Source organism: Chiloscyllium punctatum, chromosome 27 (assembly GCF_047496795.1).
Source record: "Chiloscyllium punctatum isolate Juve2018m chromosome 27, sChiPun1.3, whole genome shotgun sequence".
Classification (NCBI taxonomy): Eukaryota; Metazoa; Chordata; class Chondrichthyes; order Orectolobiformes; family Hemiscylliidae; genus Chiloscyllium; species Chiloscyllium punctatum.
The window spans coordinates 23,290,846-23,303,402 of NC_092765.1; the positions used below are offsets into that span (position 1 = coordinate 23,290,846).

Below are 12,557 nucleotides of genomic sequence, written 5' to 3' on the forward strand. Positions count from 1 at the left end.
AAAACAGTGTCATCCTTGGCCAGCATTTATTGCAGATCTCTAGTTACTCTGAGAGAGATGGCCCTTCTTGAGTCACTGAAGTCCATTTGATATATGGAGGGAGTTAGGTTTCAGGGAGGGAATTCCAAGATTTTGACCCACTAGGGTCAAAAAGGAATAACAATACATTTCCGAGTAAGGATATGAGTGGCATGAAGAGTAGCTTGAGAATGGTGCTGCCCTTAACCTGGTGGTAGTTGAGGGTTTGGAAGGTACTGACCAAGGATGGAAGGTACTGACCAAGGAACTATGAATTTAGATAGTGCATCATGTATTGCAGAGCCATTGGTCTTGATTTTTATGTCCTCGTTGTCTACAGGAAAAGTGCCAGAAGACTGGAGGATAGCAAATGTGGTTCCCTTGTTCAAGAAGGGGAGTAGGGATAACCCTAGTAACTATAGGCCGGTGAGCCTCACTTCTGTTGTGGGCAAAGCCTTAGAGAGAATTGTAAGGGATAGGATTTATGAACATCTGGATAGGAATAATGTGATCAAAGGATAGTCAGCATGGTTTTGTGAAGGGCAGGTCGTGCCTCACAAACCTTATTGAATTCTTTGAGAAGGTGACTAAGGAGGTGGACGAGGGTAAAGCGGTAGATGTGATGTATATGGATTTTAGTAAGGCATTTGATAAGGTTCCCTATGGTAGGCTACTGCAAAAAATACGGAGGTATGGCATTGAGGGTGAGTTGGAGGTTTGGATTAGGAATTGGCTGGCTGGAAGAAGACAGAGGGTAGTAGTTGATGGTAAAGGTTCATCTTGGAGTGCAGTTACTAGCGGTGTTCCGCAAGGATCTGTTTTGGGACCATTGCTGTTTGTCATTTTTATAAATGACCTGGAGGAGGGGCTAGAAGGTTGCGTGAGCAAGTTTGCGGATGATACGAAAGTCTGTGGAGTTGTTGACAGTGAGGAAGGATGTGTCAGGTTACAGCGGGATATAGATAAGCTGCAGAGCTGGGCAGAAAGGTGGCAAATGGAGTTCAATGTGGGTAAGTGTGAGGTGATTCACTTTGGTTTGAGTAACAAAAAGATGGGGTACTGGGCTAATGGTCAGATACTTGGTAATGTGGATGAGCAGAGGGATCTTGGTGTCCATGTACACAGATCTCTGAAAGTTGCCGCCCAGGTAAATAGTGCGGTGAAGAAGGCATTTGGCGTACTGGCTTTTACTGGTAGAGGAATTGAATTCCGGAGTCCTGAGGTCATGTTGCAGTTGTATAAGACTCTGGTGCAGCCGCATCTGGAGTATTATGTGCAGTTTTGGTCGCCATACTATAGGAAGGATGTGGAGGCACTGGAACGGGTACAGAAGAGGTTTACCAGGATGTTGCCTGATATGGTAGGAAGATCGTATGAGGAAAGGCTGAGGCACTTGGGGTTGTTTTCATTGGAGAAAAGAAGGTTTAGGGGTGACTTGATAGAGGTGTACAAGATGATTAGGAGTTTAGATAGGGTTGACCATGGGAACCTTTTTCCACGAATGGAGTCAGCTATTACGAGGGGGCACAGCTTTAAATTAAGGGGTGGTAGGTATAGGACAGATGTTAGGGGTAGATTCTTTACTCAGCGAGTCGTGAGTTCATGGAATGCCCTGCCAGTAACAGTGGTGGACTCTCCCTCTTTATGGGCATTTAAACGGGCATTGGATAGGCATATGGAGGATAGTGGGCTCGTGTAGGTTAGGTGGGCTTGGATCGGCACAACATCGAGGGCCAAAGGGCCTGTACTGCGCTGTATTTTTCTATGTTCTATGTTCTATGTTCTATCTCTGAACACATTCATAGACCAACTTGTACAGTATGGTTGAATAGTTGGCATTTTCCATTACCCTCTGGCAATGTCGTAGACTTTGCAAAGCTCTTGTAGGATCTCGCTTTTGAAGTTGCATACCTGATTGCTGTGAATTCAACATGGAACTCCGAAACAGGTAAACCAATCACACAGTAATACTTTGGCAATAATTTAGGCTTTCTGTCAGAGGTGGGAATGCCCTGTATGAACTTGAAGACATCCATGAGTCTGAGAATCTGCTTGGCCCTATTAATTGCTGGAGTCAATGTCTGGAAAATCCACTGCAAGGACTTCTTGAGGTCTTTTGATCACCAGGGACCCCATGCCAAGGTAAGGTTGATTTGCTGTTTTGGCCAAAGTACACCTCTCTCAACTTCATCAGAATTCCTGTACATCAGCAGCCATTCAGGAGCAGTCATACTGCTCTCTGACCAGAGCATTCATTTTTCCCATTTCTTGGTGTTGTGCTTGATCATGAACGCCAATTAACACTTGCTATTTGAGGCTGTTAGGAAGCATTAGCTGCATCACCTCTCTCTCACTGTCATGGAGCAGCCTTCAGAAAACTTATTGCTCCTGTTTCCCAGAGTGACCAAGAATATTTTTAACCCCACCTTGGTCTTTGTGAATGCGAAAGTGTTGGACGAATAGTGTAATTCAGGATCTCAACATGGTTTGTGCCTGTTTGGATTCCTTCATCAGCTGGCATCAGGTTGGCAGTGTTGAGCCTTCTTGTTGTGGTGCAATCAATGTCAATCAGCTGAGCTGTCTGAGGGCCTTTTTGAGACAGAGATCAAAAACAAAACTATTCCTGGCTCTATCTCGGTTTGGACCTCACTCATAAGCACATTTAAGGGACTTGGCTGAATCATAACCTGTATGTCAGAGGGAATTGGGGACAGAATGCTGCTTTTGACTTGTTAATTGGCAGAGTACCAGCCACTAGCCTTCAATTAGCCCCAGGTTATTCTCCTGCTGTGGGGAATTTTCCGGTGAATGACCTTAGCATTTGCGTTGTAATTTGCCTAAGCTGTACTGGATCTTGAATTGAAACTAATCATGTTCAGTGTCCTATTTGCAAGTGTCAGCAACCAGCAAGCAGAAAGTCGGACTCTCCTTAAACATGGGGTTCCATCTTGTGCAAAATTTTAATTTGCTGCCAGTATGCCCACTATTGAAGGTTTTGTCTCCTGTAAGATAGTGCTCCATCTTCATTCCTTTTGTTTTAAGCAGAGGTGTGAAGTTAAAGGGAAGCCACCTGTTATAATTGTTAAAGTTGAGCTTCCTAAACACCTGCCATGCTGGCGACAAGGCTATCAGCTGGAAAGTGCAGGCCAAGGGCAAAACAAAAGTAAACAGTGCAAATGACCTCCAAAGGTTTGGAAACCACCTCCCACGGAGTGATGAAATACTCTGAGAACAAGTCTGGTGGGCAAAGCTGAGTAATGATAACTGATTTCTCTCCGTGGATGCTGCCAGACCTGCTGAGCTTTTGCAGCAATTTTTGTTTTTGCACTTAATCGAATTGTTTGCCAATGGGTGGCTTATTGCTCGGAACAGACATTAGTAAATGAACAGCAGCTGACAACTAATTTGTATTTGTTCTTGTATTTGTTTCCAACCCAGATCATTTATGTCGCTAGAAATCCCAAGGATGTGATTGTGTCATCATATCACTTTCACGAATATAGTCGTTTCTTGGAGACACCAAAGGATTTTCAAGATTTCTTGGAGAAATTTGTTGAAGGAAATGGTATGTTTTTTTCTAAAGTTTTACTTGGACTTATCAAATGTATCACATTATTCCTTTATTTTTTATAGGTATTTTTATTGAAAAAGCAAACTTTCAAAGAAGATTTTTACAAAATTAGAGAAGCAATACAAACAAGTATAAACACCAATATAAAATTAAGTAAATAAGAAAAAAGAAAAGTAATAAATGATAACCGAAACAAGACAAAAAGAAAAACCCAACTAACTACTGATTTATCTTACAAACAGCCAAAACATAAAATAGGATATCGTACATTACTTGTGATAAACAACAGAATAATTGAACAACCAAGTACATGCTCAAAATAGGTTTACGTCATGTCTTTTGTTTTAATAATCAAATTGTTTAAGATTCTCTGAGCTAGAAATTCAGCTCCAAAAGTGAAAACCTTCAGAGGGATGAACACAGCTCTTTGAGCTGCTCCTGATGTGGTCCTACTCTACTCCATATACAGGAATGAACATACGTGCACACAGCTGAAGCCTCCCAGCTCGTCATATCATGACATCAAACAGCTGTTCCAGCTTTCTCCACCATATTTGGTGAAACGGCCCATTTTCCACAAACTTCAGCATATGTTTCGAGTGTCAGCCAACAACAAATGATGAGGACGGCTTGGGTGGGGGAATATGTAAATTTATAAAGAAAAATGATGTGATGGTATTACAGGGAAATTATTGTGACAATGATACCCAGAGTGAGATAGAGTATACAAGTATTTAAAAGTAAGCAAATAGGGTCAAAAAGAGAAAATGGCAAAAAAGACAAATTTAATGGCTGTTTACTTAAATGCACATAGTATTTTGAAGAAAAGAAATAAATTAATGCTACAAGTAGATGTTAATATGTATGATCCGGCAATAGTTATAGAGACATGGTAACAGGGAGGTCAAAGCTAGAAACTAAATATTCAGTGGTAGCTAACTATTGTAAGGTCAAACAGGAAGGGAGGGTGGTGAGGCTCATTTGATAGTATACAAATGATATGTGTAGTAACAGGAAATTATCTAGGATTGGATGGTATCGAATTCACATGGATGGAGGTAAGAAGTAACAAGGGAAAGAAGACACTAAGGTCTTCCAACAGTTGGTGTTCTATTGAACAGAATTAATCAGGATATATAATGAGGGCATATGAAAGAGGCAGTATATTACCAAGGCAACTTTAATCTTCAAGCAGATTAGGACAATCAAACTGACAAAGGTATCCAAAAGGAGCATTCATGGAAATGGAACAATACGTTGAGGTTCCAACCAGGGATCAGGTTATTTTGGATCTGGTAATATGTAATGAAGCAGATTTAATAAATGATCTCCGAGTAAAAGATTCCCTGGAGAATAGTGACCATAACATGGTAGAATTTAGCCTTCACTTTGAAAAACTTGGATCAGAAACAACAGTGGTAAACTTAAATAAGAGCAATTACAATGGAATCTGGGCACAGTTGACTAGAGTGGACTGGAAAGTAATTTAGTGAGAAAGGTAGGTGATGAACAATGGCAGACGCTGTTACGACATGGGGTAAACTGCCCTGCTTAGTTTTAACCCAACAACACAGAAAAGATTTATTCCGTGCAGCAATCTGTGAAAATTTGATAGGCGAAGACCCTAGTTAAAGTAAAAGTAACAACTTTATTTTTTAAAGTATAACAGAGAATAATTAACTAATAATTATTTACAACTCCTTCCTCTATCCTATCTTTTACCTTCCCTTTCCACAATTCCAGTGCGAGAAAACTCCCAATTAAGATTTACAAAACAAAACTTCTGATATCAAAATCAGGCAGCTTTTGATTCTCCTCTGTATTCCTGTCTTTTTTTCTTCTTCTTGAGGATTCTGTTTCACAGGTTACTGATTGAAAAAGGTACCTTTAAGAGAGCTACTTTCAGGCAGTCTTTACTTGCTCAACTGTTCAATTTTCCCCAGCCTTATACCCCCATAGAATCAGATTATATCATTGGCTTTTAAGATTATTAATAAACTCAATTCAAACTTGATTGGAGGTGGATATTTTGGGGTATAATTTAAGCTGATTGGCCAAAATTGTATTTCTTTTTGTCTCTAAGCACCAAGCTAATTGAGTTGATCGACCAAATGTTCCATGTTTTTTTTATTCCCAGGACACTTGGTGCTGTCAGGTAGTTCTTGCTAGCTTTTAACTCTCTTAAAGGTGCAATACACTCACATCTTCATAACAACACTTTAAAAAAATGTATATGACTCACAGCAAAGACATATTCCAGTGAGGAAGGCGGATCCTAGGAAGGGAATAAATGGATCAAGGAAGTTAAGGATTGTATCTAATTGAAAGAAAAATATACAATGTGGCAAAGTTTAGTCGTGAACTACAGGATTGGGAAAGTTTTAAAAGCCAACAAAGGCCAAAAAATAATTTATGGAGAAAATGCACTGAGGGCAAACTGGTAAGCAATATAAAAGGAAATAATAAGAGGTTTTTTAAATACATAAAAATGGAAGAGAGAGTCCAAAGTGAACATAGGCCCTTTTATTGAAGAGGACAAAGAATGGAGAATCAAGAAATGGCTCAGGAGTTAAATAATATTTTGTGACAATCTGCACAGTAGAAGACCTGGATAGCATTCCCAAAATGTGAAACAATTGAAGAGTTAAAGTAACACATAATAACTATCACTAGAACAAAAGGTATGAAGGAAACCAATGGCGCTAATGGTTGATTATTGTCTTAGACCTGATGGGTCCAAGGCTTTTAAAGGAACTAGCTACAGAGATTGTGGACACACTGGTACTAGTTGAACAGGAATCTTTAGATTATGTAATAGAAAATGGCCGATGGAAACACTTATTCATAAAGGGAAGGGAAGGGAAAAGAAATCAGATAACTATATGCCAGTTAGCTTAACACTGGCTTGCTCTTTGGCACTTTCCCATCTCTATGGCATCTATCCTCCATTTTTCTTACATCCCTCTGCTGGTCATATCTTTGATTTTTGTTGACTGCTGTCAGCAGAGCAGACCGGTTTTCTCCTTGTCACACCTTCATTTAGATCTCTAGTTCACTTTACCATCATGAGCACTCTTTATGTTTTGCTGGGGATAGCCTGACAATCAGTTCCAACCATGACTGACAACAGCCTGGCAACCATAACTTTCCAGTTCCTTTAATTTCTGATGACAGTAATATTGGTCTCGAATTACCTCAGTTTCTCTCACCACAGATGCTGCCAGACCTGCTCAGTTTCCCCCACACTGTTTGTTTTTAATTCAGACTTCCAATATCTGCAGTATTTTGCTTTTATTTGAGAGCTTAACATATCATTGGGCAAACGATAAAGTCTTTTGTGTAATAGGAGAGGATTTAGAAATACATGATATATTCAAGCACAGTCAGCATAACTTTATGAGATGGAAATGATGGAGAAAGTGAGGACTACAGATGCTGGAGATCAGAGCTTAAAAATGTGTTGCTGGAAAAGCGCAGCAGGTCAGGCAGCATCCAAGGAGAAGGAGAATCAACGTTTCGGGCATAAGCCCTTCTTCAGGAATGAGGAGGGTGTGCCAAGCAGGCTAAGATAAAAAGTAGGGAGGAGGGACTTGGGGGAAGGGCGTTGGGAATGCGATAGGTGGAAGGAGGTTAAGGTGAGGGTGATAGGCCGGAGTGGCGGTGGGGGCAGAGAGGTCGGGAAGAAGATTGCAGGTCAAGAAGGCAGTGCTGAGTCTGAGGGCTGGGACTGAGATAAAGTGGGGGGAGGGGAAATGAGGAAGCTGGAGAAATCCTCATTCATCCCTTGTGGTTGGAGGGTTCCTAGGCGGAAGATGAGTCGCTCTTCCTCCGGGCGTCGTGCATGGTCTGGCGATGGAGAAGGCTGCCTACTTGCGGAACGTTTCAGAGAACACCTCTGGGACACCCGCACCAACCAACCCAACCACCCCGTGGCTGAACACTTTAACTCCCCCTCCCACTCCACCAAGGACATGCAGGTCCTTGGCCTCCTCCATCGCCAGACCATGGCAACACGATGCCTGGAGGAAGAGCGACTCATCTTCCGCCTAGGAACCCTCCAGCCACAGGAGATGAATGCAACCTCTCCGCCCCCACCCCCTCTCCAGCCTATCACCCTCATCTTAACCTCCTTCCACCTATCGCATTCCCAATGCTCCTCCCCCAAGTCCCTCCTCCCTACCTTTTGTCATAGCCTGCTTGGCACACCCTCCTCATCTCCTTCTCCTTGGATGCTGCCTGATCTGCTGCACTTTTCCAGCAACACATTTTTAAGCTGAGATGGAAATGATGCCTGGCAAACTTATTAGTGTGCTTTCTCAAGGAAACAAGCAGGTGAGATAAAAGGGAACCAGTAGATCTGATATTTTTGGGATTCGAAAAGGCATTTAATAAGATACAGCACAGGATCAGTACTAGCCACAATTATTTACAATATATATTAATAATATGCAGTGACAGAAATGAATGTTTGTGGTTGACTCACTATATTTATCCTTCTTTGAAGTGTTCTATGGATCTTGGTTTGAACATATCAGAGACTGGCACAGTCATAAAGATGAACTCAACATCTTGTTTGTGGCATATGAGGATATGAAAAATGTAAGTGATATTTGTTTATATATGGAACCAAAGATGCTGAATAAATCATGAACTATGTGGACCTGAAACAATTACAGCAAGGAATATGTTATTAAATCTTCTGTGTCCAGGTTTTCTATAAATCAGAATGTTTACTTTGAAGAACATCCTCAAAATTCTAAGTATGCAAATTGAATGGGCAATTCTATTTTGGACAGGCAACATCTGTCGGCCAAACTAGCAACCAGTGCTCACAACCCATTAATGAATGAATAAAAGAAAGTCAGAATGGCTATCATTTTGGGAAAAGTGGGAGTTGTTTTCTTCAAACTACCTCACTAGAAGAGAGATTTGGCAGCATGTTTAGTTGACAGTGCTGCTGGTTAAATAATAACAAAGGTGGAAATCAGCAAAACTTTCCACATGGTTAAAAATATAAAACAAACAAAAATGGGTAAAATGGCTGGTTAATGTTAACATATGGGCCATGCTTCATGAGACACTGGCATCAGTACAAGGAAAAGTGAGGGTTGTCCCATTGGGATGGTCTGTACTTGAATTTTGGTGGAACCAATGTTCTAATGAGCTATGCAAGTAGGGAAGCAGAAAAGTTTTGAAACTAAATAATGAGGACAAGGGATCACAATAATAAAAAAGTGATAAATCAAAGAGTAGAGACATGGCAAGATAGAAAAAAATATTTATTGAGGAAATGATCAATCAGGAAATGGAAAGGAGTGATGAACTCAAATAAATTACAAACGTCAGAGAAGTAGTATTGAGTAAATTGTTGGCGCTGCAGGCTGACAAGTTTCTAGGTCTTGATGGGTCTTTTCTTTTTGGCGCTGAAAATAAGTGACTTATCAGGTAGTTGATGCATCAAATTTAATTTCCAAATTTCCCTAGATTTGGAGAAGGTTCCATTAGAAAAAAGGAAGTGGGACAGATGCCAAAAACTAGGTTACAGACAAAAAAAAGGCAGATGCTGGAATCCAAGGTGGACAAGCAGGAGGCTGGAAGAACACAGCAAGCCAGGCAGCATCAGGAGGTGGAGTAGTCAACGTTTTGGGTGTAACCCTTCTTCAGGACTGGCGGTGGATCTAAGGGGAGCTGCAGATAAAGGGGGTGAGGGGCAGGAATTGAAGGGAAGAGAAGGGGCTGGGAAGGGAGTTGGGCAATAGGAAGGGAGGTCACTTGAAATTGGTGAACTCAATGTTGATTCCTCATGCTGTAGGCTTCCCAGGCAGAAGATGAGGTATTGTTCTTCCAATATGAGGTCTGATTCATTGTGGCAATGGAGGAGGCCAAGGATGTCATGTTGGAAAGGGATGGGGAATTAAAATGGGCAGTTACTGGGTGGTCCAGTTAGCCCTTGCAGGCCTGGCTGAGATGCTTGGTGAACCGTTTCCTAAATTTACGTTTGGTCTCCCCAATGTAGAGAAGACCAGATCAGGAGCAATGGATACAATAAACTAGATTGGAAGAGAGACAGGTGAACCTCTGTCTCACCTGGAAGTACTGTTTGGGGCCTTGGATGGAGGTGAAGGGGGTGGAGTGCCAGCAGATTTTGCATCTTTTCTGGTTTCAGGGGAAGGTACCTGGAATTGGTGGGGGGGTGGGGGGGGGGGGGGGGGGGGTTGGGAGGTTGGTGGAGAGAGTGGTGCAAACCAAGGATTGGCAAAGAGAACAGTCCTTGTGGAAGGCAGAGAGGGATGGGGAGGGGAAGATGTTCTTGGTGGTGGGGTCTATTTGAAGTTGGCAGTAGTGTTTAAGCATGATGCATTGGATGCGGAGACTGGTGGACTGGTAGGACAGGGCAATGGGGACTCTGTCTTTATTGTGTTTGGGGGAGGGTGGGTAGTTTAGACCAGTGGAATGGGGAATGGAGTCACTGCGGTGGAAGGCTGTCTGGATGACAGAGGGAGGAAAAGTGCATTGTTCAAAATAGGTGGACATCTGGGATTGTTGGGAGTGTAATGTCCCCTCATCCAAGCTGATGCGGTGGAGGGCGAGGAATTGGGAGAACGGGATGGAGTTTTGGGGGAGCGGGTTTGGGAGGTCAGGAAAGGGGAGGGAGGTGTCTGAGGTGGACCAAGTGATTTTGAGGGTGGGGTGGAAGTTGTGGGCAATGTCAATGAACTTCTCCAGGGAAAATGTTAGAAGCTATCCTCTTGGGTACACTTAGGAACCCCAGAGCTAAACCCTCTGGAGGGTAGTAAGGTTAAGGATGAGGTTCCAAACAAAGCATAAAGACCTCAATGGTGGAGAATGGGAGCTGAATTTAAATTAGAGCATCACGATGCTTGTCAAAGGTGAATGAAGTCTGCAACAGAGAACGGCTGCCAGTCATCTCGGCCTCCGGATCACTGAGCTTCAACCCCTATCGAAAATGATCCATGTGGCGGTTGTCTGTTCTCCTGCACCCACACCCCCACGTTAAAAGACATTACATATAGGCATCCTCCCAAGAGGTTCCTGTCCGACTTACATCCCGGACAAAAGTCCTATGGTGATCATCCAGTAGTGGAGGGGGGCAGGACTGTGATATCTGGAAACCCTTAGTCACCAACGGACACACTAGGTGGTGGGTGTCAGACTCAGTTGTCCTGCTCCTGAACGACAAGATAGAGCATTTCCACAGCTGCACTCACCTCTGTTTAGGAACTGCACTGCTCAACCCAGTAGGTGAGGGGGCTGGGAAAGATGTTCTAATGATAACCTGTCTCAAAATTCCCGACTGGGTTACTGAGTCCAGAAGGATCACTCGCACGTAGTCAGAAACAAAGAATAATAAACTTTTGGAGGCTGGAATATAAGAACCCTGACTGACCTGAGAGGTGACCAACTTGAGAGAAGAACTGCGATCATAGCCAGAGAACTGAAGAGATGCCAGAGCGAGCTTGTTGCTCTTCCTGAAACCTGCCATGCTGATGGAGGGCACTTTCTTCTGGAAAGGGAAAGCTGCTGGTAATTCTTCTTGGAGACTTCAATGCCAGGCACAGAAACAACCACTTTACAAGGCCATCATTGGCCAATCTAAGGCCTTTGACACAGCCAACCATCAGGCTCTGTGCCGGATACTGTCATGATGCAGCTACTCTGATAAGTTCATCGGGATACTGAGGCTGCTGCATGTTGACATGTCTGTGACAGTGCTTAGCAAATGTGGATTGGAGCCTGAGCTTTTCACAGTAGAGACAGGGTCAAACAGGGTTGTATCATCGCACCTATTCTGTTCACCATCTTCATTGATGCCACCCTCCATCTCACTGGCTAAAACCTGCCCAAGGAAATTCAAATCATTTAACATATGGACCACAGACTGTTCAACCATTATAGGCTCAAGCCCAAGGACGAGTCCTCCACTACCTCCATCTTGGAGTTTCAATATGCTGATGTCAATGCCATCACAGCACATTCTGTGGAAGGTCTGCAGTGAATCTTGGATGGCTTTGCCAAGGAATATAAGGCTCCAGTGCCTCAGCCTTAAACATAAAAAGCACTCTAGTACTCCATCAATAATCTCTCCACCTCTCCTACAACAATGGTCAATAACTCTCTCCTTGAAAACATGGATCACCTTCCATACCTCAGCAGCCTTCTCTGCTCCAAGGCCAACTTCAATGCAGAAATACAACACCACCTGAGCTGTGCCAGTGGAGCCTGTGCCTATCTCAGAAGAAGGATGTTTGAAGACCATGACCTACAGGCTCAGACTAAACTTCTGGCCTACAGAGCCATTGTCCTTCCCACATTCCTCATGGAGCTGAAATGTGAATTACCCACAGCAGGTACTTTAATGCACTGGAACAACACCAGAAGCTATTAATAAATGCAATAGAACAGGGCAATTCATTCTGATGATGTTGAAAAAAATTTGAATTATAGTCATTATGAGGCAGAATACAATTTTTATGATCTGATTAAAAATTGTATTGCTAAGTTTGAAGTAAATGTGTATACCTTAATTATAGGAGAATGCTAGTCAGATTTATGAACGTTAGGAAATAATTATGTTTTAGATTTATCTTTGAATGACTTCCCGTTCTGAATTATTGAAGGATCTCCGGAGTGTGGTACAAAAAGTTGCATCTTTTCTGAATAAAAAATTGGATGAAGAAACCTTGGAGTCAATTTTGAATCAATGCACATTTAAACATATGAAAGAAAACCCTAGAACAAACTACAAAGGTCTTTCAGAGCTGTTCAATCCAGAGAGTGGATCTTTCTTTAGAAAAGGTGAGTAATGCAGTGATCACAAGCAGGTTAGTACAAATTAGCTTTATGGTTGCTTGAAAGATTGGTATCTATTCAGCCCTTATTTTTACTGAGAAGGAGTTTAAAAAATAGAAAATATGTAACAATAATTGGCTTAATTGTGCATTCTCAC

At 42.3% G+C, this 12,557-nt stretch overlaps 1 protein-coding gene across 4 annotated transcripts in view; it reads left to right on the top strand.

The window, feature by feature from the left end:
- Nucleotides 1-12,557, top strand: part of LOC140453545 (amine sulfotransferase-like) — a 29,680-nt gene that overhangs the window by 12,854 nt on the left and 4,269 nt on the right. For all 4 annotated transcript variants that reach the window (XM_072548321.1, XM_072548319.1, XM_072548320.1 and 1 more), the window contains exons 4-6: nucleotides 3,457-3,583; nucleotides 8,094-8,188; nucleotides 12,229-12,406. In XM_072548321.1, coding sequence (XP_072404422.1) covers nucleotides 3,457-3,583; nucleotides 8,094-8,188; nucleotides 12,229-12,406 — 400 coding nt within the window. The remainder of the gene's footprint in view (nucleotides 1-3,456; nucleotides 3,584-8,093; nucleotides 8,189-12,228; nucleotides 12,407-12,557) is intronic.